A 23,317-nucleotide genomic window follows, 5' to 3' on the forward strand; every position below is an offset into this window, starting at 1 on the left:
GCGTTGATGACAGACGAGCTACCGGCGGCGAGCACGGGAGCGATGGCCACGGCGAGGAGTACAATGGCTATGGGCTGAACCATGGACGATGAGCTCATGGTGCATATCGCAAGAGATCCCGTGAGATTTATGGAGGAGAAGGGGGTCTGACAAGGAAAGTAGAGGTAGATCGAGCAATAATTAATCAGCATTAAATTAGATATACTACATACTATATATACGAATATATGATCAATGCCCTTAGCTTTCCTGATGGGGTGAATCGTTTATACTAGGTGGTAATGATAAAGGTATGATTTCTATCCCGATTCCCCCACATGAAAGTTGGTCAAATAATATCACCACTCACCAATTAAAAACCAAGCTAGCTACATGGTTGAAGATCCGTTCAAGTGATTGGTACATTTATGTTTCTTTTTTTTTCTTCCTCATCTGATAAAAGAGGCGTACCGTTTTATATTGTTGTCTGTCGCATTATTTTAGCTTTGATGGCCGAAATATATAGAAAAGTAGATAAATGTTAATATAAGGCACATGTAACCGGATTAACCAAAAATTTACTTTTATGGCCTCCTTTGTCGCTAAGGGAAAATGGAGGAATTTTAGAGGATTAAAATCCTCTAGGAAATTCTCCTACAAAGTCGTTTTGAACAAAGGATTGGCTTCCTATAAACTCTATAAAATTTCTGTGGAATGACTAGTTACATGGTGATTTAGGAGGAATTGTACCAAGAGGTTGAACCTCATGAAAAGTTTCCTTTGCATTACTCTCTCCCTCTCTCTCTCATCAAATTTCTGTGCTTCTCCTGTCTTCTATCCAAACTTACACTCTTGCACTTTCTTGTTTTTTTATTCCATAGGATTTAAAATATTAGAGAGTTCTATTCCTACATTTTTTAATCATGCGTTTCGAAGAGAATCTAAAATATGTTATTACATTTCTTTGAAATACCATATTTTATAGAAATTATCTTTCAAAGTTTCACTTCATAAAACCATATCAATGTCTTAAATATGTTTTTAACGGCACATGCTATCTTTTAGTATACTTCCATGAACATTTCATGTTGATTGACATACTGCTCTTAGTTTGTATTTCTTTATTTTAAATTATTATCACAAACATAAGGGTCGTAGATGTCAATATATTAATTGCACTTGTAAAACTATCATTAAAAGATGATTATCACATAAATATAATTATATTTAACATATTATACTTGTATACTTTCTAGTAAATTACTAATTTTGAAATTAAAATAAAAAATCTGTATTCCGATTCCTACTGAGACTGTGACACAAATTACCTATATAAAGATCCCATATAGAATATAATTAGTTAACAACTAATTTTGAAATTAAGGCTAGAGATTGCTATGTTAATCGAAAAAAATGATACCCCGTGCGTTAATAGTGGACGCCCTCTTCCTTTGTTTCCTTTGAAATTAAGCCTACACCATTTTCAAACCGAGATTGGACTACTTTACACCTATTAACTCTCAGTGTTGTCTGCACAACGCACGTGGAGCTGTTTGTACTACTCCAAGTTTGAGATTACTTTTGCAAAACTCTATAAGCAACGTATGTATTTGAGGCAGTACTGAGGGTAATTTGGTCAGCAAACCGCCGGATGAACACACTACATAGCGTTTCATAATGAAAACTTATTCAATCATTCAAGCATCGTTTTTTTTCTCTTCAATACATTTCAAGCACACGATACGAAAAAATATCATAAATTAGATCCTTGCACCCGTCAGCAGATTTAGGATGGAACTTGCTAGGCGGACCAGGAGGTCGTTCTCCGCGTTCTCCTTGAAAACTGGATCCTTATGGGAGTTCCCAGCAAACAGCAGTATATCGCAGGCCTGTGGGTACCCAGTGGCATTGCCCGACATCTCGAACGATGCATTCTCAAATCGCCCAGCGCCAAAGTCGGCGGCGACGATCGCCAACGACTGTAGCATGTAAGCGTAGTACCCGCGGCAGATGCTGAGCTCGTCGACGAGGTAGGAGATGACGCGCAGCGTGGACGCGGCCTTGTCGGCGGTGATGTTGATTGCGGCCGCCGCCAACCCGCGGACGTCCGTCGCAGCGGCGGCGGCCGGGTTGCCGGAGAGCACGCCCACGCAGTAGTCTTAGGGCTGCAGTTTGAGCTCCGCACACGTCGCATTGATGACAGACGAGCTGCAGGCGGCGAGCCCAGGAGCGATGACCACGGCGAGGAGTATTATGGCTATGGGTTGTACCATGGATGATGAGCTCATGGTGCCTGATGTATGCCAGGTTCTTTGCATATCGCAACAGATCCCCGTGAGATTTATGGAAGACAAGGGGGTCTTGAGAAGGAAAGTAGAGGTAGATCGAGCAATAATCATTATGTTAAACTATGTGTACTGTGAGGAGGAACCGGAGCCGGTCGGAGCTCTCTAGAACAAACCCTTAACCGGAGGGGTCACGCACTGCTCCAGCCAAAGTTTTAGATCCTATACCACACGGTTTCAAATACCAACCCAAAGCCTATCCAAGAACCTATTTAGCCACTGACAAACCGGGCGGCGTCAACCCCACCCGGACTGGTCAAGGCCAGCCGTGGCCGGAAATTGACCGGCCGTTCCCGGCGACGGCGAGGCCGGCAGGCGGCAAGAATCGGCGCCAGCGCCATAGGAGAGGCACGGAACGCCCAAGTCACCGCGCGGAGCATCCTAAAGACCGGCCGTTGATGGCCGGCGGCGAGCAGCGGCCCATCCAAACGGCGGCGGCAGCGTTCCGACCAAACGACCGGCGAACGTCGCAAAACAAGAGAAGCACGAGCATCAGAGGCTCATCATCTTCCGATTTTGGGGGTTTTACGACGAGAACGGTGGCCAGAAGGTGGTCGTCGGATTTGGACGCAATTCTGGAGCACAAAAAAATGTCCATCTGATTCTGCAAAGCAGCACATCTATTGACAGTATAACTCTTACTCTTTTAATTTTTGTGCTCCAGAATTGCGTCCAAATCTGACAGTTGTGGATTACAGGAGAACAGAAGTGGCACAAAGTCATAAGCTAGTAAACAAAATAAAGACATGCATTCACAGTTTCCCATGTAAACAAAATTCCTGAATATGTCTCTATAACATTCAGAACAAGAAATACATAGCAACCTAATTCTGAGTAAATGTTTGCCAAACATAACGAACACTGATGCTTTAACTGCTGGAGCCTGGATCCTCCATCAATACATCTCCGGACAAACTTCAACTTCTTGAGCCTGAGAAACAAAACAAAATATCAATACGTGTTGCCGACTTTTTAAGCGAAGTTAAAATGAACAACTTCATTGGCAATTATTCAGGTACAAAGGAAGCGTGAGTTGTGTCTTTTTCCTGTACCAAAGATAAGGAACTTTGTTCAATGTATGGAACATATCATCTCAGAATTAACATGATTTACGGATCGCCAACTGTACATGATTTGTGCACAATATAGATTGAATGGAACATGCACAGACCAAATTCCTAATCGAATTGATTAACACTATGAAAGATTTCTGCACAGAATAAACACACAAAGCATATCGGGCAAATTCAGATTAAATGTAAATTGGCCTATACAAGGAAGTAGGAAGTAGGAAGGAGTAGGAAGCATATCGGGCAAATTCAGAATAAACCCCCGCTGTCCCGATCCCAAATTCGCGTGTAATCTCATACCCCCTCACAAGGAAGTAGGAACAATTTCTTCAAAAAAGGAAGTAGGAACAGCTTATGGGAGATTGACGTGCATGCATGCATCCGTAACTTTTACCCAGCTGGCCAAAGTAACAAGTCGTAGTCGTAGCACCCTGAAAACCAACGGGGTGCTCGTCTGCTTGCAGTTCTGGTTATCATCGTTGTCTTAATCGCAAGGTGACACGATCGACAGCGGTCGTGTCAGCAGCGTTGTTGGAGGCCGCTGTGATGATGGTTGGGCCGATGGAGAGCTGCAGCTTCATCTTCGCTGTCGCCGCGGGGGGTTCTTGGGATGCGCCAGTTGTGATGGTGGATAGAGCACTGCGATGCAGTCTGCAGTCTTGAAATGTAAATTGAAAGCACGTACTGCGGCAAGCGCGTTAGTTATCTTGTACTGCCAAAACAAAGATGATCAAAATAGCGACCTAGCTTGGAAATGTCAAGTAGGCATGCTACATGTAGTAGCCATTATTGCTGCAGAACTAGCTTGAACGTGACGACAACCAAAATTGGAATTTTCGTTTTTGCAGTGTTGGCAATTCGCCGCGTTGCTTATCTGAAAAATCAAATGCAGTTTCAATTTTCTCAGTATAGAAGGGCCTGTGCAGCGCTGCACATCATCAGGCTTCTTCAGTTGAATTCATATCTTAGAAAATTTTCTGGCAAGTTCACAAGCACCTCAAGATGCTCCGTCTAGCACCGCGTGTCAGCTCCTACCCAGCTTCCCGCCGCCCGAGAGGAGCTCCACGGCGGTCTTCTGCGTCGACTCCAACGGCTGCTGCAACTTCACCACAGTGCAGGCCGATCTCGACGCAGTTCCGCCCAACAGCCAGAAGAGGAGCATTGTGTGGATCAACTCTGGCATCTACTTGTAAGCATACAACAAACATTTACTCTAGCATGTTTGAGTCGACTTGATGTACAGTAGCGATGTGAGCTGAGCTGATAATTGTGTGTCTGCATTTCAGTAAGCAGGTGACTGTGAAGAAGCCGAACGTCACGTTTCAGGGACAAGGCCCGAAGGCGACCACGATCGTGTGGAACGACACGGCAAATTCTACACACGAAACACCCGAGAGCGCATCTGTCCAGATTGATGCACCTGGCTTTGTTGCAAAAAAATTAGCTTCAAGGTATAGCTGAATCTTTTATGCAATGATTTGATGTTTCTCTTCAGCAAATGTTGCAGGCCTGATGTTCTTTCTCTCATTTTTTTCATCAGAATGCAGCACCAGCTCCGAAACCTGGAGCTGTAGGCGCACAAGCTGTTGCCATAAGGATCAGCGGTGACGAGGCAGCGTTCTGGGGCTACGGCTTCTTTGGCGCCCAAGACACTCTTCTTGACGATCAATTCAGGCATTATTTCAAGGAATGCTTCATCCAAGGAGGCATCGACTTCATTTTCGGGGATGGACGGTCCTTGTACGAGGTAATTATCACGCTGCTTTTCCATCTCAATGACCGGAGCATTCTGAGGTGTTAACCTGTTTAATTTTTCAGAACTGCACGCTCAACAGCATCGCCGAAGAATTGCCCAAAGGCCAGGGCTCGATCAATGGAGCAATCACCGCACAAGGTCGAAGGTTTCCAGATAACAACAGCGGCTTTTCATTCGTCGGCTGCACCATCCAAGGCTCTGGTAATATCCTGCTCGGACGGGCGTGGCAAGCATACTCTCGCGTCGTGTTCGCGTACACCTACATGCCAGCCATCGTGGCATCAGCGGGATGGGGCAACTGGGCCAAGAGAGCAGAAAACAGGAACCTGTTTTCAATTCATTTTCTAGAACGTCTATGTTTTCAACTCAGCTGCAACTCTACCTCGATCGTGCTAACTTGTTTGTGCATGGATTCCCAGCACCGTCTTCTACGGCGAGCACGGATGTCGCGGAGATGGCGCGAACATGGCGGGAAGGGTGGCGTTTGCCAGGAACCTCGACGACTCGCAAGCTCGCCCATTCCTCGACGCATCGTACATCGACGGCCACGAATGGCTCAAGCCGTTCGATGACGCACTGTTCGCCTGAAGCCATTCTGGCGCAAATAAAACTACTTAGTGGCTTGGATTGATCAAGCTGTGGCAGCCGTTCAACGGGCTTGACGGGCTTGATCAAGCAAACACGGCCCGACTACAGGGTGCGCGATCCAAAAAACAAAGGCCACAATCGAACCATTAGCGGGCTACAGCCCAACTCCTCCCGTTAGCGGGCTACAGCCCAACACTACCGTGCACCACACACCTCCCCCACGGGCGCCGTGCTCCGCGCTGCCACGTGCATCCGATCTTCCCCCCGACGGACCTCAGATGCCGCCAGTGCAGCGCCACCGAGCCGGGGCAACGCCCGGCCGGCGAATGGCCCGCATTCCTCGGCGCCGCGTCGTCTCCGTCTCCGTGCCCGGTTCAAAACTCCTGCGCCGCCGACCCAAAATCCGCCGACGGCGGCAGCCACGACTCGGCACGAAAACTCGGCCCGTTCTGTAGCGGCCCAACAAACCCCAAGACCCGCGTAGGACGCAGCCCCTCCCGTCCCCACCACTCCCGAGATCTCCAACCCGAACCACCCACCCGCGCCGCCCAGATGGCCGCCGGCACCTCGCCGGTGACGGCGGCGTTGGCGGCCTGGGCCTTCGCCGTCGCAACCTGCGTCAAGCTCCTCCTCGTCCCCACCTACCGCTCCACCGACTTCGACGTGCACCGCTACTGGCTCGCCCTCACGCACGCGCTCCCCGCCCGGCAGTGGTACACCGACGCCTCCTCCCAGTGGACGCTCGACTACCCGCCCTTCTTCGCCTACTTCTCCCGCCTCCTCTCCCTCCCCGCGCCGGTCGTCGACGTCACCCTCGTCTCAATCCCCGTGGCCGACTCCCCGCCCTTCGCACATCTCCTCTACCTCCGCCTCACCGTCGCTTTCTCCGATCTCCTCCTCCTCGGGTCCGTCCTCTTACTGGCAAGGGACGCGCGGCAGAGGCAGCGGCCGTTCCTCGCTCTCGCGCTCGTCCTGTGGTCGCCGGCGCTGCTCGCTGTCGACCACGTCCACTTCCAGTACAATGGATTCCTCATGGGGCTTCTGCTGCTTTCGCTCTACTTTCTCGAGCAGGGGTGGGATCTGGCCGGGGGAGTCGTGTTCGCTTCGTTGCTGTGCTCGAAGCACCTGTTCCTCGTGGCTGCGCCGGTGTACTTTGTGTATTTGTTCCGGCATTATTGCTGTGGCCGAGGTGTCGTGAAGGGGCTAGGAAGGCTGGTGCTGATGGGTGCTGGAGTGGCTGCTGTTTTTGCCGCAGCATTTGCCCCCTTCGTGTACTATGGACAGGTGAGTGAGCTTGCTTGCTTGATTCAGTTTTGATGAAACAACTTGCTGTCTTTTTTCTCGAGTAACTTGCTGTGTTGTCTCCATACAGTAATTAGTGAGTAATGCGGTACTTAAGTTAATTCAGTTATTTTGACCTTGAATCTGGTAGCAAAGGCTTAAAATTTAGTAATGCACCGTGTACCTGTTATTATCGAATTTCTTATGATAGAAACTCCAGCATGACCCTCCTAACAGCTAACGTTGGTTTCAGTTGTGAAAATTTATGTAGAGTTTGACTTGATAGGTTGTTGGTTCTTTGTTATGTCTGCAAGCTCTGAATTAAAATGATGTTTCCATACAGCTAGCCATCATGCAAGTTCTGCAATTTTGTGCTATTAATCATTTTGCCAAATGAGTTTTTGAATTCTTGTTCTAGGATATTTGAATGTTTAAAATCTGCACTCTTAAACACTAGTGGATATTAGTAAACGTCAAAACTCATGGGGATTTTGTTGCTCCACTTTAGCAATATGCATATCCATGTACCAGCTTTATTCTCAGTTTGACTTCATGATGGCATTCCCTATAATACAACATTGTCTGTAACATCTGCAGTTTTCCTGGAGTTAATTGAATTAATTTGATGTTGAATCTGGTAAAGAATGCTTATAATTTAGTTTAGTAATGCATTGTGCAGCGGTTTTATACTTTTCTCTTTCTTATGATATGTGTTTAAGCTTGCATCAACTGCCCTAGCATATCTATGAAGTTTTCTTAGTAATACCATGTTGTTCACAGTTGGTGTTTCCATACACGATTTACCATTGTGCTGTCCTGCTAATCCCATGTGCCAAATGAAGCCCTGCAGTCTTGTAGATATATGAATTTCCAGAGCTCTTGTCTCTTGAACTTCAGGGATTGGATAAATTTAACTTTTTTTTTTGAAAACTATGGATAAATTGAACTTTGTAGGAAGTTCAGCGCTAAACTTTATCAATATATGCCCATATGTCACACGTTTTATTCTTTGTTTGGGTTAGCAAGGGCATTCATAACACAAACATTGTCTGCAATATATGCCTTTTCTGTTCTGGACAATCCTCTCAACAAGGGCATTCATATATGTGGGTTTTTTTTTAACATGACTACAATTCTTACTGCACTAATGATTTTGCAGATTCAACAACTATTTAACCGATTGTTTCCCTTTGGCCGAGGCCTATGCCATGCTTACTGGGCTCCAAACTTTTGGGTATTCTATATAATACTTGACAAGGTCCTTGCATTTCTTCTTAGAAGACTAGGCTTCAATATTGCCATACCTGAAGCTTCATTTACCGGGGGGCTTGTTGGTGATTCATCTCCTTTTGCTGTTCTTCCCAAGGTTCTCTCTACCATCAGTTCTCTGTTCGTTTTGTTTATTCCAATGGAACAGGATGAATGTATGATTTCATATCTGTGAACTTAATGGATTGCAGGTCACCCCAATTACTACGTTCTTATTGGTCATACTTGCCATGACTCCATGTCTTGTCAAAGCATTGTCTAATCCCCAAACCAAGCATATTGTTAGATGGGTTTCATATGCTTGCACATGTGGATTTATGTTTGGATGGCACGTACATGAGAAGGCATCACTTCATTTCACTGTCCCGCTTGCCCTAATTGCCATGGATAGCTTGAACGATGCCAGACATTACTTTTTCCTATCTATAGGTATGTTTTGCTCTTGGTTATACTTCAATATTTACTCAGTTCCACTTGCAACATTTTCTGAAAAAAAAAATTGGTTCCTTTTCTGTCCATGAAAAAAAGATTCTTTTGTCATATTCTTCGCCTCAATATCTGCAATATTACCCATATTACCGAGTATGCTTTTTAGTAATATTATGATTGTGACATCAGAAATGTGATAAACCTAGCTACAGTTTAAATGCTGATCATTTTCTTAAACAAATTATGTCTGCAGTTTCATGCTACTCTCTATTCCCGCTGCTGTTTGAGAAACAAGAGTACCTGATAAAGGTGATGCTGCTGTTGACCTACGCTGCCCTCATGTGGGTAGGTTTTACGTCACATTTTGCTGCAAACTCTGACCAGGAAGGAAAGAAAGTAAATCGGTCAGGAAGCACAGTGAAGACGAAGGGCTTCGTTGGATGGATTGGTTTAAGCTATCTTTTGGGAATTGGAGCTATAGAGTTATGGTCTCAAGTATTGCACCGTCATGTATTTGGCGATAGACTCCCCTTCCTACCTCTCATTATGGTGTCGTTCTATTGTGGAGTTGGAATGATTTACTCCTGGATGTGGCAGCTCATGTATATAGTCAGACATACATGATATATAACCAGTGACTTATAGAAGCATTCATTTGCCTTTCTTGGGTTGAGACTAACTGTGATGACATGCTGCCTGGACTAATGTATCTGACAAACATTGTCATGACTGGGATGGCCTTCTCATAGTTTCTGAAGTCATTGTTTGTTTGAAAGAAATTTTGGAGATGCAGTGTCTTTTTGGAGATGTAATGTCTTTTTGGAGTTGTGTGATAGTGTCATGATGTAATGTTACTTTCTGTAACAGAGCTGTATGTAACAGCTTGCTTCATAGGTCGGTTCCTTTTGTTTCCCGCATGTTTATGATTTTCATAGCTTGTGACTGCTGCCCCGACCGCCGAGCAATTGTGTGTATGATGTATCAATTATTCAATTTCATAGGAAGAAAAGAAAATAAACAGAATGTATGATCTCTTTGTCATGGTGCTGCTTGCATGCCTCTTTCATTCGTCACATGGACATGTATAATCTGCCTATGCTCATGAATGCTTCATCACATCATCCTGATTGTGTTTGCAAAACGCCCTTCTGGGACGATGCACGCCGAGCTGGCGAACACGCAAGTGATGCAAGCGGGTCGACGATTGCTCCACCGGCGTGCTCGTAGTCGATTTCTGTTTTCTTGATGGCATCCTGCTTTGCTGTCGTGTTCTCTGCTCAGCTAACTTCTTCCATTTGCTAATAGTAGTTTGCCAACGCCACATTTGCAGAGTGCCAGTTGCCAGAGCTGCACGTCTGCTTATCCTGAAGCAAATGGGTGCACGGCACGTGGCTCGCAAGTTCGGCCGCCGTCTATGGTTCCAGAGCCTCCGGCGCATCTCGACGACGACGAATCAAGAGATCACCCGGCCCAGGTTGAGGACAGAGCATGTCGAAGCTATATGGCAGCAGTTCAGAACTCCAGATACGCGCCAGTCTGCTGAACCTTTGCTCTCACCAGAAAAGGATGCGTGATTACACCCATTGCTGAGTGCTGAGTGCTCTGATGTACAATGCTAAAACTTAAAGGGAGGATATGTGAAATAATCGAGAAAAAATAAAAGAAAAGAAAGAGATGGAGAACAAAAGAAAAAACGGAAAAGGAGGGAAAAAATTGATCGGAAGCCCACCGAAATTTATCAGAGCCAGGTTTCGATCCTGGGACCTGTGGGTTATGGGCCCACCACGCTTCCGCTGCGCCACTCTGATTGTTGTGGTAGGGTTAAAGTAAAAGCCTATATATTCGAAGTGCGGGCCGATAGTCAAAAGCAGCATGGATTTTATTTGAACTTACACTAAACTTTCATGGACCACGTTGCATTATTAAATCGCACTTGCTAGCTTCACTGCGTTCACAGATAACCGTCTTCAACTAGAAATTCAGCTAGAAACCGCGATGCTGATTCTATGCGCCCAACAGCATTCTCACATAAGCTTCTCTTAAACTTGGCATCCACGGCACAAAAACGAAAAAACAAAGAGCTCGACAAACAAAAGCCAAAGTGAAACGCTGGCCCCTTTCTGCCCTGATCCCAAGCCTGCGTAAATCGCCGATCACCTACGGCCTTACTACCAACATCTCTGCCTTTTTCTCCAGTTGTCCAGAAACCCAAAAAGGCGCCCGGACACCTGCTTTCCTCTTTCCACCGTCCCGGATTAGGATGTTCACGTTCTTGGTGAACAACAAGTTGCAGTCTCGCAGCCATGTTTGACTCGTTTACCTTCACAAAGCTCTCTCAGACACACATAAAACTTGCATGGACCGGCTGCTTGTGAAAGTAGAATCATCGAGCCAAGCTGCAGTCACCAGTCAGCACTGCAGTCAGCCACGGTTCCTGGGTTTTCCGTATGGGTCCAAACGCCTGAAAGCTCATGGGCTCTGTCTCTCTGGCAGCATCTGGTGATCGGCGACGGGTGATGTCATGGGGAATTAGGTCACATGAGAACGCGCGTCACTTCGCCTGGATTTGTATCTACCCTTCCGAGCAACCGGTAGTGACATATTGTAGCCGGTAAAACCCCGTGTTCAGAGTCGCGATTACGACAGTAATTTTGTTTAGTCTTCAGGAAAGTTAACATCACGTGTTGTTAGCATTCACACCAGGTGTTACTCCGGACACGGATCGAGCAATTGACTAACCAAGAGTCGTTGGCCGGCTGCGCTGCCTTGCACGTCAGCAGATCACCTTCCATGAAGCTGTTACCACGTCGGTATTAGGATAAGATTTGCATTGCTAGTCAATAATTCGATGTGATGACGACCAGGTGGCAAGTAAACACGCAGTGGTCAATGGTTCAGCTTCACGGCAGGTAAACTGAACACGCGCCTGGAGCAAAACTCAGCAGAATGATCTGAAGGGCTCCGGCAGGGTACAGTTTCAGACCCTTTTCTGCTCCATTGGATGGAAGGGGTGCAAGAAAAAAAAAGGAAAAGGCAAACATGATTCTCGAGTATCTATGGACTGTTCGGTTGTTCTTGACAACTTCCATCATGACATCATAGCCCTGGGAGATTGTTCAAAGACTAAAAAGGTCACGGAGCAGGCAAGTGCAACTTGCTGCTGATTCATCATGGCATGGCATCAGGGATGAGCGAATGAGCTGGGATAGACAGAGGGGCGGGGAAGACAGGAGGATCTTGTGAATCATGAGGCATGGAAGAAGGAACAAGAACTCAAATTGAGCACCAAACAGCTGCCTGCTTCTCAAATGGCATGACTGCATGAGGTATCCAAGAAGATGCAACGCGCAGGCCTGCCTTGAAGCTGCAGCCTTAGCATTGGTCACCATTTTTTTATAAGAATTGGCATGCCATCTAGTGCAAGGCAGCGCTTTCTTCTGGTCCATAATAACAGAAAAGAACAAGGAATCATCTTTTGCACTTTTTTGGCTACTTATAAAAGTGTGAGTGTGATCATAGTTCAGAAAAGTGCAAATGTGTAGTAGAACCGGAGGACACTAGTTCAGCAAGTCCAAGTGCGATCTTACTGTAAAAAAAAAGGACTCACTTTTACTCTTTACTATACCACAAGTACTGCTAGCCAGTACCAGCAGGAGCTAACGGCATTTCACATCTCAAGAACAGATTCCAAATGGAACCACGCACTCGATCCAGAGCCAGTACGAACCATCGGTATTAGCAACAAATTTGACCGTTAATGACATCATAAACAACAAAATTTGCCAATCTCGATCATTTCAAAGGAAAAAATGACGGTTCCTCATACACCTCGGTCCCGGATCCCTAGGCCCCCTGCACGGCCCTGCCGGCAACATGAGAAGAAGAAGAAACTGTAGAAACATCAAGCAGGCTTGTGTTGCATTGCACTGTTTGCCCATTCTTTAATCCTCTCGAAGAACCTAGCATGCTCGCAAACACAACAATATTCCTGAACTCCTCCCGGTTCCAATGCCCCATGGATTATTGCATTAAACAAGGCCAAGGCGCCCTAATCTAGCTCTGTTTGTTTGTTCTCAGATTCTCACGCTCCAGCCCACGGCGAATCGGCGATGTGATGGGTGCGTTGCGGCTTGCCGCTTTGGAAGGTCTCCAGGGGCCCGGATGGGAGGACAAAGAACAAGGTTGTAGTGTGTCTCAAGGCATCTCTAGCTCCGTAACTTATGCAGCTAGCTTATCCATGCCAGCCTCTCGGCCCCCGGTTATGTTGGCGTCAAAGGGTTTGAAGTTTTCTTTCTGCACAAAGGACAAGGCACAAGACTACAAATCCTGGGGCACCTCGAATTTGTGCGCATGTTTTCCCATATGGACCTATGCTGACTCTAAACACAAGCCTAGTGACATAGAGTAGTGCCTATAATTGTGTGGTAATTAACACCAGAATTACAGGCCGGTTGACACATGCATGGTCAGCAAGTATACAGCTGCTTCTCAGGAGGGGGAAAAAATGGTCATTCTACTTCTTTTTTCGAAAAAAGGTCATTCTACTTCTAGAAATCAGCATTGGTCACCAGATCCAGGCAAACTTACAGCATGTGCTTGGTAAAAAAAATTCTGTGCATGTAAATTTTGCTGCGATGAAATACTGTTACCTCGATGCTAATGGCTGTCGTGTACGATGGAATTCCGATTGATCCGAGAAAGGACGCGAGAGGTTGGGCGGTTAAATCCTCTTGCCCCGTGCCGGGTACAGGTCCGATCCACCAGCTCCTACTGTTAGGCTTTACGACACGAGAGGCAGCGTGGACAAACAAGGGTTAATTCTTGGGGCCATGCGCCATTGCAGCCTCGCCGCCGTAGCCGCCGCCGCGCATTCAGATCTGCATCAACTTCAAGTTGTGTGCGCGCGCCGGCCATGGCCGCAGTGTGGCGGATCACACCTCGCATGCACATCTACGCCTGTTCCCTGGAAAAGATACCACACGAACTCCAAGTGTTGTTGGAACGGCATGAGGTTATCCATGTGTCGGGACCCTTGTAAGTTAGCATGATGTTCCAGACACCATGGTGGCTATACACATCAGGTGCCAAGTGGTCGATCGAATCCCACCAATAGTGGGCAACTGGCGGATCTGGCGAGACAACTCAAAACACGGACCCAGTTCAAAAAAAATAACATAATATTAAAGTATGCTTCACAGCAAACCCATTCATAAGAAAGTGTCAAGTATTTTTTTTATTTTGTTTTCTAGAAAAAATATAAAAAATGCTGCTCGGCAGATTGTCAGTGACAATAAACATAATCGCAAAAAGGATGGCAAAGTTCTTGTGCGAACCCCTAATTCTGCAGCAGTGGAATGAGATAATGTAGAGGTTAGTATATAAATATAGTACGCATATGAGCGTGTACCTTCTGACTCACTGTGCTAGCTTTAGGCAGAAGGTGCTCATCTTATAATCTTTTTTTTCACCAGTGCATTAGATCTCCTGTTCATTAAATCTTTCGCAAAAAAAAAATCCTGCTCGTTCCTCTGGAAAAAAAAAACCGTCCAAACAGATACGCTACGATTGATTAATTAATGAGAATGGAACACGGCATTTTCAACAGCTTCCACCGGAGGAGTATTGGCATTACAGGGCACCAATGAATCCTGCCGACGCGCTTTGCAGATACTACTCTACGAGCAGCATTAATTTATGCAGTCCGATACAAATATTTGCATCACGCATTGGCATTTACATAATCCATGCGCTCGTCGAAGTGCATCCATGTGAGGCAATTAAGTGATCATCAGGAGACAGCATGCCTCGCTGCGCTGGATGCTAAAAAATAATTCCACACCTATTTCTGATTAATCGGTCATGGAATTATCCGTACGTGATGTTGTAGAGATAATAATTTCCTGTGGTAAATATTATTTTTATTATGCACACTAATTTAATGGACCTAGCAAGCTCACTGCTCGATAGCAAGCACTACAGGTTTTACCGGCGCATTATTATTTCTAGCTGCACGACGCTCCTACCCCCAACAACCACTCTACGCATGTGCAAGAGAATTAGGAGATGGCTAAACAATTCCAGGTCAAATTCCAACATGTCTCCAAATCATCCTCAACGATTGCGAGCGGGTTGTTTAGTCAATGCAAAATTATCGAGCTAGCTAACATCATAACTGGCAGATTGGTTGTCAACATATATCGAGCTAGCTAATTAAATAATTGAGAGATTTTTTAAAATTAGTTATATGGGTTCTTACATTTACCAACACCAAGGATAATTCTTCAACAGCAAAAAAAAGAAGGTAGAGGTACTCCAGCATAGAAGAGAGGGAATCTAATAAATAATCCAATAGACCTTTTCTTCTAGATTTGCCGGTAAATCCTCATGGTATAGGCCATGAGTGCAGTGAAAGCAAGGGGCCCACGAGGTTGATACGTGTCTGATGGAGTTCATAAATTCCCATGGAGGCGATGTTATGGCTGGAGCATGGCACGTACCGAGAGCGTACCGGCAGGGGCATTACATTGCTCAGAGTACTTCTGCTCGATCGATCTGACGGTGTTGCTCCCTATACAACCCTGTTTAATCTCGCAAACCGACACAAAAAAAACAAGTTACCGCAACACGCATTTGCAATGCAAGTACGTTATTTTCTCTGACCAAACAGTTTAATCTCATGGGTTAATCGATTCAAACGCGAGCAAACACCTCGTTGATCCGTAGAGGTCTCGATCGCTAGCTAGGGTTTTACCATAGTACACTAGCTAGCTTAGGCACTGCTGCCGCTAGTGATCTGATGCGAATTCATGGCTGATTTGATGGGATTAACTCTGCCTCAACCGATCTCTTGTCGGTGCTGTAAGTGCTGTTATTCTAGCTCGCGACGGCCTGTTCGGCACAGTGCTGCGCATGATCGGAAAGGGCCTGAGCAATGCAGCTTCTTCCTGAAGCCCTCCCCTGGCTGAGCCTGGCCCTGGCCTTTTTGGGGTGCAGCTTCCCAAGTAAGCCCCGTAGATTGTGTTGTTTGATCCAAAAGCTGATTGGTTGTAGACCCCGAAAACATAAGGTTCTTTTCTCTGCCCTCACGGCTCAGTTGCTGATAGTCAACAACTGAACACTATCAGAAGGGATTCTTCAAAGAACATTATCAGAATTAAGAAGGTGCATTGGAATCTAATGCTGATACCTGACAGGCGCTTAGCAAAAGAAATTAAAACTGGCCTGGATGATGGGGAAAGACGTCGTCCCCCGGGTTTTTGGAGTGAGAATGGTAGATGATGACTCGAGCAGAAACCATAGGTGGTTGCAACCTTTGTCACCTAAGTAGCCTTGCATGCTCCATTCTTATCTGCATGCATGAGACGTCAAGGCATTCATCGAAGGAATTAAAGCTGAGTAGAAACATGTTTTTTCTTCTTTTTTTTTGCTGGTGTCCTATTGCTGTTCTGTTATCTTCATCTTTCTCCGCCATTCACATTTTTTTTGGTGTTGTGAGCTGTGGCACTTTGCTTGCCCTGGATGATGACAGATACTAGATAGTGACTGATTCATTACTTTCCTGGACAAGCTGCCAATGCATTTTCAAGCTTGTGCTGTTTAGGGATGGCTGCTTTCTGTCAAATGATCAAAGTGCATGCATTAACTTATCTCGAGAGTTCATTTGATATTGGAGAATCCTTAATATACTGGCGGTAAATACTATCCTTTTACTTTGAAGGAAAATCATAGGGGTCACTCTTCTTTGTGAAAGTTACTTTGGTGAAGATGATGTTGTAGACTTGGCAACTGTCATATTGTTGATTTGGATGTGCTTACTCGTAACATGTATACAAATCTTTTACCTAGTCATAGGAATCCTTTTCTCGAAATTGCAAGGGGGTATGATGGTCTGACCATAGGAAAAACATATTCTAAGCTTCTAAGGATACTATACAATGGTATTATTTCGCAAAGATGGTGCAATTTCTCACGGTTGGTCTCGGTAGTATTCATGATGGATGGGTATTCGGAAAACCGTGGCCGCACATTGTAGAAAAACACTTCGGTGACCAGACCAAGTGGTAAGCTTGAAAGAAAAACGTAGAGCAAGCTACAATAATCCACTGGAAATTACACCCACCTGCACCAAGAAAGTTCATTTGACTTGAATTGCGAATTAACAAGAGCAAGTTCATCGACTAAACTACAGCCGGTTGACCTTACTTGTACAATTTTGCTACACCTCACACTCACACCCTAAAAATAAATAAAAAAAATTCGTTCAAAACACTCACACCCCAAAAGAGAGAGAACCAAGGCAAGTCACCAGCACAAACCCCAGATCAGCAACGAGATCTTGTAGAGGAGAAACTGAAAAAAAAGGTGTCACATCCTCAGCTTCCTGTGAGCCACCCAGGAGGCTGTGATCTACCAAGACTACCATTCCATTACTCCTCCCCACCTCAGCAGCTCATCTCTTACCTATGGCTGCCGCGGCTGCTGCCCCCCGTCCGCCACGCCACCACGCACTCCAAAACCCATAAATAAAAGGCGCGAGGCCACACACGCAGCAGGCCGCCTTAAACACACCACCCCCCTCTCGTGGGCTGCGGCTGCTCCCCCCGTCATGGACGCCCTCCCGCCGCCCGCCGCCGGCGACCCGTTCGCGGCCACCCTCCCGCCGTCATTGCCGTCCCCGCCCCCGCCGTCCTCGTCGTCGTCGTCGCTCAATCTCTCCCCCTCGCTGCTCATCATCGCCGCGCTGCTGGCGTTCGTCTTCTGCGCCTCCGTGTCGATCCACTTCCTCCTCCGCTGCCTCGCCCGCGCGTCGTCGTCGTCATCGTCGTCGCACCCGTCCCCGAGCCCGTTCCTGGCCAGGGCGCGCGGCGCGTCCGGGGCGGAGGCGGAGGAGGTGGGGGCGGGGTCCGCGAGGAGGAGCGCCGCGGCGGTGGGGCCGGAGGAGGCGCATTCCGCGGAGGCGGTGGACGACGAGAAGGAGCGGCTGATCGCGTCGCTGCCGCTGTTCACCATGGCGTCGGCGCTGGCGGCGCTGCCCAAGAGCTCCCCGGACTGCGCCGTCTGCCTCTCGCCCTTCTCCCCCGACGCCGAGCTGCGGCTGCTCCCGGCGTGCCGCCACGCGTTCCACGCCGCCTGCGTCGACGCCTGGCTCCGCACCACCCCGTCGTGCCCGCTCTGCCGCGCCGCCGTCTCGCTCCCGCACCCGCCGCTCCCCACCGCCGCGCCCGCCGCCGCGGGGCCGGGCGCGCAGGAGCCGCTCGACGCGCGGGTCGGCAGCAGCAACAACAACTCGAGGAGCTTCCGCGTCGAGATCGGCAGCGTGAGCAACCGCCGCTCCTCCGCCGCGGGCGACGACCGCCGCACCTACTCGCTCGGCTCCTTCGACTACCGCGTCGACGAGGAGGTGGAGGCCGTGGTGTCCCGCATCACCCGCCCCGCGGTGTCGGCGGCGGCCAAGTCGGCGACCCACCAGGCCGCGGCGGCGACCCCCGGCGAGGCGCTGGCGGAGGCGGCCGGGTCCCGCGGGTGGCTGCGCGAGTACGTCGACCGCCTCGCCTCCTCGGCGTCGTCCCTCTCCGGGCGGTGGAGCGCGCGGTGGAGCCAGGGGCACGGCCATCACAGCCGCAGCCAGAGCCAGAGCCACCGGCCCGACGACTCGTGGCGGTGGGACCCCGAGGCGGCGGCGGGGGCGGCGATGCACCGCGCGCCGGACGAGGAGGAGCCCGGGTTCGTGGCCCTGTACCGTTGGATCGTCGGGGTATAGCCAGCTGTAATTACGGGACCTCGCGAGGGCGTTTTTGCCAACTCCTTCCGTATTCTTTCTTTCTTTCCTTTTTATTATTTAGGACTCCATTGTAAAAACACAACAAACATCCAGGACCCAGAGGTGAGCGAGAGTTTAGCGTCTCCGAAGCTTCTTCATCCATGCCGTTCATCGACTTGTTCGTAGTTGTTTTCCGGAGCTGCAAAATGCAATGCGATTTTGGAATTTGAGCGAGCCGAACTACGAACCAGGACGCCAGGCCAGGGAAACCGTGCGGCAACGTGCTCCTTCCTCTCTGTGCCTCGCAGCTGGTTGGGTCGTCGTCCTCTTCCTCTCCTCTGAGAGACCGAGGTGGTGGTGGTGCGCGTGTGGTTGTCACTTGTGTGGCATCCATCCCATCCATCCATCCATGGAGTAGTGCGCTGCAGACGGCAGACTGCCACCAGACTCGCAGTCAGTCGTGTCCACTTACCATGACAGATACGTGGATGGGCCGGCCGGGCCGGGTCCGGTCCGGGTGCGCGCAGATTTCAGGCCACTGTTGGATTTGGAGATCCCTTTCCTGCGACGGCGAGGTCCATGGCCGTTTCTTGCAACTGTGCAGGATCAAGACAAATGCAGACGAGTCAAGTGTAGTAGTAGCGAAGTGCCAGTACAAATTCTGGAACCGTTAGGATAGACTCTTCTTCCATGGTCATCTCTGCCTTGGCGTCTGCCGGCGGTGGCAAGTCCGTCTTTTGTCGCGGCGCCGGGGAACTTAAACCTGGCTGCTGGTGCCTGGTGGGGCGGTGGTCCACGCCCTCGGAAACGGACGGTGTTGGTGCGAGCGTCGACTAGCATGGGCACGCGCAGGCGCAGCTCGTCGTCAGTCGTCGTGGCATCGACCAACCTCGCCAAAACTCGGGTCCTTGTTTACGAACCCGGTCTGCATCCTTGTTTACCAATCTGCATACGCGTCGACGGAGGCATACGTACACCCGACACGGTACGACTTATATGGAGTGTACCTAACTCTTAACTCTATGAACTGAGATCACTTGATGTCTTGATCGAACTCACTGCTCAAACTATATCCATATTATTGAGAGAGAGAGAGAGAGAGAGAGAGAGATATTCATGCTCGTCTCCATCGACGTGGACCTGCTCATCATCAGCCGTTGATCAAACGTTGACGCGCTTGCCCACACGTTCAGAGGAACCGGCCCTGCCAGCCACCAAAACGCACTGCCCCGGCCGGCCGGCCGGCGGCAGCCCACAGAGTATCCGGCGGTCGGTACTACCGAGACGCCGCGGCGAGGCACGGCGGTGGCAACGCATTGAATTGAGGGTGAGCCGATGGCCCCCTGGAGCAGCGATCGCAGGAGCGCCGGCCCAACCGCGCGCGCTCGCCCGCCCGCCCCCGAACGGAATGAATGCCCGGCCATTAACTCCGCCTTCCTACCGCGGCGGGGGTGACACCGCTCGGCGCCAGCCGCTGTAGCCTGCCGTGCTCCGCGGGAGAGGAGACGCCGGCCGCGCCGTTCCGGCGGCCGTCGCTCCAGTAAAAAACCGCGGCCACCGCGCGCGTGCAGGAATGTGATTTCTCGCCGGCCGGGCGTCGGCTTCCTTCGCTTGCCCGGTGGCAGTGACAGCACGAGCGTCAAGTGGGTGGGCTGAACCTGAGAGCGGGCGGGTGGGTGAAGGGATTGAATACCGCGACGTGATAGAGCGTCGGTTTGACCGTGCTGCGCTGCGCCCATGCCATGCGTGCGCCAGCGTATGCTCCCTGCCCTGTGGACGTTGCGCAGCAGCGCAGGGCTGGCCGGGTGCATCTCGCCGTGGCCGCGCGCCACGCGGGCACGTTGACGTGATGCCATTGCCACTCCGTGGTAAGCTCGGACGCTGTCGCGCCGCGGCGGGCGGTCACCCCACACTGCGCATGCGCAGAGGCCTTTAACTCTCTGGACGACGAACATGGTAGGACATGGGCTCAGGCCAGCCGGTTCAGTTTTTGGAGAGTTTTTTTTTTAAAAAAAGAGTTTTTGGAGAGGGAGGATGCGAGAAAGGAATAGGGGGTCGCCGGTGCCATTGCGACGCCCTACTCTGCGGTGCTTCGCGGACTCGATAAGCGATGGAGGTGGTCTCGTTTCCCCTGTACGGTGCACTGTAGAACATGAGCGAACGCATCACGCGTGCACGCACATTTCGTCAGAGCGAGCGACACTCCTCGTCCGAGGCGAGGAGAGGGCGAAAGGCTACAGCCTACAAGTGGTAGTATGCATGCACAGTACCTGTGCGAATGCGACCGCTGCTTGTCACGTAGCCCTGCGCGTGATTGTGCCCCTCTCAACACCGCGCCGCGATGGCATCGCGTCAAGCTACTGTAGCGGGACAGTCCCGGAAGAGGAACCGGACGACGACCACTCGCCGGCGGCCGCCCGGTCTCCTGGTCCCCCCCCCCCCCCCCCCCCCGGGTGCAGATGGAAACCGTGACGGCATCGGCGGCGGCCATTAGCGGCCGGTCCAGTTGGGCCGCCTACTCCGCGTCGCCGTCGTCCGCTCGGCGCCGCGAGCACGCGCGGGGGCGCACGGAAACCCTAAGGCCACGCGAGGACGGCGAGGGCTGACATGCGCGCGCACGGCTTTTCGCAACCGAACCAACGTGGTTGGGGGCGTCGGTGGCATGCGATTCAGATGAGCAGAGCATGCCATGGGCTTCCCTCCGGTTCCGTATGGTATAGCTGATGGAACGGGCAGGTGGTTAGTAGAGTCATTTAGGTAGACTGGAGCAGTATCGGCAGCAGCAACTGGACAGACTTTGTTGGTCTGACCATTAATCGGGTTCAGTACAGTTGCTGGTAGCAGCAGGCAGTGCCACGGCCACACATGTCTGCTCTGCTCTCCGGTCTCCAGCGCTATTCTTCCGTTGAGATTCACGAGCATGGAGGAGACTTGCACAACATCACGTCTGTTGACCTCACAGTGAAGAGGTATCCAAAGCCAAGAGAGTGCAGCGCCTGCTTGGTGGGCCTGATCGAAAAACAGACATCTTCCGGATGGGCCTGTCCGGGAGGCCTGCTCAGGGCGCCTGTCTTGTGGGCCTGGTCAGGGCGCCTGTCTAGTGGGCGCATCATCATACTGTGTTGTCCATGGGCTGGGCTAATGATCGATTGAGGGGGCACTATGTTGGGCCTGTGGGGCACAAACGGTGAGATTTTTGTCACTATAAGGCTGGACTGGAAGTTGAGCGACGGCCTGTGCCCTTGCTGGGCTCTTATTGGGTCCGTCCCTGGTTTCTATCACGATGTCAGATATGTCTTTATGTCAAGGAACACATTGTTGTCATTTATGAAGGCACTTCAATCGTTGGCCATGAATTTTGCTTATGCTTATACACGACGCATTTTACTACCTACTTTTGAGGCGGAAAGTTTCCTTTAAGACATACATGGCACCATGTCAAGCCTTCTTTGCCAGTTTTAGACGGTACGATGTTATCCTTTTCTTCTATAAGTGATGCTACCCTTTTATGCTTACCACAAGATCTACGATGCCCTCAGGTGAGCTTCTTTGCCAATTCAACGTGAATGCTATTTCAGGTAAGAGTTTGGCTGCTCAATGTTTCATATTAACTGAGCATTAGGCACTCTTAAAGTACAAGGAAATTGAATCACCATGCTTATGTGAAAAGTGGCATCTCAAGATATGACACTCAGGCCAAGCGAAGTTTAACATGTGCCGTCCACGTGACGCCGTCTGGAGCCGTACATGACGCCGCCTCCACCCCCGGCGCCAGCGTCGCCATTCCAGGCAGCGCCGTCCAAGCTCCGCATCCTCAAGCGTGCTCAGCGCCCGTTCAGCTCATCACTAAAGTCTAGCCCACCTGCACCTTCAACGCCGAGCTCTCCAGCTCCTACCATCCTAGATCTCGATGAGCCCCCTTCAAATCCCCACCTGCAACTCCCCCTCCGCCTCCCAGATTCGGACAGCCTCCGGTGCGGGGTGTCTCCCAGGTACCTGCCACGCCCGAGTCGGAGCTTCGCCGCTCTTTTGCTGATGTTGTCAGGTCCTCCCCGATGCTTCCCTCCGCTGCATTCAACTCCACCACCAACCCGACCAAGCCGCGGCTCAAATCCATCGTAACTATGCTAGCTTGCCGCCTGCGGCCCGTCACCTCGCCGCCCGTTGCCTCGGCAGCAGAGCTACCGCCCCCTCCACCCGCACCGCGCCATCCCCCTACGCTTCGCTCCTTCAATCCACCGGATCCAGGATGGACTCGCGTCAGGGAGCCGTACTGGTGGCGTAAATCACCCGGCCGCGGCGAGCATCAACCACCAAGGTCACTTCCCCGCAGTGGGCATTTCTATTCCAAGACCGACAGCAAGTGCTTCATCTGTTTGGCCTCGGACCACCGGGCAGCTTCCTGCCGGGATCCAGTTCGGTGCTCCAACTGTCTTCGCTCAGGCCACCGGGAACGTGAGTGCAAGGCTGCCGCTCGTCGACAAGGGGGTGCAGGTCCGGCGCCTGCACAACGCTGCAACGGGTGTGGCGACAACACCAAGCTCCTGCCACCACCGCCGTGCTCAACGTCAACGACCATGCTCCAACTAGGGGACCCCACCACCAGGCCTGACGACGACCACTGCTTTGTCCCCACCACCTACGACATCGAAGCCAACCTGCATGAGTGGGAGAAAAATGCTGCCATCTCCTGGTCCCTAACTAGCTCGCCGTCGATGGGCCCCAAGGAGATCGAGGTGGCAGTCCGTGATGAGTTCTGCTTGTGCCTTGGCAAAGTGCTTGTCACCAGGCACCACCCCGAGGGGCCACCAGGAGATGCCAGGTACTAGCAGGAAGCTTT

The 23,317-nt window shown here is 50.1% G+C and overlaps 2 protein-coding genes, 1 non-coding gene and 1 pseudogene across 3 annotated transcripts; 3 read left to right on the forward strand and 1 right to left on the reverse strand.

Annotated features, from left to right (window-relative positions):
- The first annotated feature begins 3,955 nt into the window (after positions 1–3,955).
- On the forward strand, positions 3,956–5,738 carry LOC112898500 (annotated as a pseudogene).
- A 444-nt stretch (positions 5,739–6,182) lies between these two features.
- On the forward strand, positions 6,183–9,744 carry LOC112879073 (probable dolichyl pyrophosphate Glc1Man9GlcNAc2 alpha-1,3-glucosyltransferase). Its single transcript, XM_025943405.1, has 4 exons — positions 6,183–7,022; positions 8,179–8,385; positions 8,480–8,717; positions 8,971–9,744. The coding sequence occupies exons 1-4, from the start codon at positions 6,291–6,293 to the stop codon at positions 9,339–9,341; spliced, it is 1,548 nt and encodes a 515-aa protein (XP_025799190.1). The 5' UTR covers positions 6,183–6,290; the 3' UTR covers positions 9,342–9,744.
- A 709-nt stretch (positions 9,745–10,453) lies between these two features.
- On the reverse strand, positions 10,454–10,525 carry TRNAM-CAU. Its single transcript has one exon. It is a non-coding gene; the product is annotated as a tRNA-Met (tRNA).
- Positions 10,526–17,165: 6,640 nt separating this feature from the next.
- LOC112878756 (E3 ubiquitin-protein ligase ATL4-like) lies at positions 17,166–18,702 on the forward strand. The gene has a single exon (XM_025942970.1). It carries the CDS (start codon positions 17,323–17,325, stop codon positions 18,475–18,477), a length of 1,155 nt encoding a protein of 384 aa, XP_025798755.1. The 5' UTR covers positions 17,166–17,322; the 3' UTR covers positions 18,478–18,702.
- Positions 18,703–23,317: the final 4,615 nt, after the last annotated feature.

Source organism: Panicum hallii, chromosome 1, assembly GCF_002211085.1.
Source record: "Panicum hallii strain FIL2 chromosome 1, PHallii_v3.1, whole genome shotgun sequence".
Lineage (NCBI taxonomy): Eukaryota > Viridiplantae > Streptophyta > Magnoliopsida > Poales > Poaceae > Panicum > Panicum hallii.

Bases quoted from the DNA above. Each gene is read 5' to 3' on its own strand.
- LOC112879073 (XM_025943405.1), top strand. From the start codon at position 6,291: ATGGCCGCCGGCACCTCGCCGGTGACGGCGGCGTTGGCGGCCTGGGCC. The intron at 7,023-8,178 runs GTGAGTGAGCTT...ATGATTTTGCAG, and splicing joins CCTTCGTGTACTATGGACAG to ATTCAACAACTATTTAACCG. The intron at 8,386-8,479 runs GTTCTCTCTACC...AATGGATTGCAG, and splicing joins CTTTTGCTGTTCTTCCCAAG to GTCACCCCAATTACTACGTT.
- LOC112878756 (XM_025942970.1), top strand. From the start codon at position 17,323: ATGGACGCCCTCCCGCCGCCCGCCGCCGGCGACCCGTTCGCGGCCACC.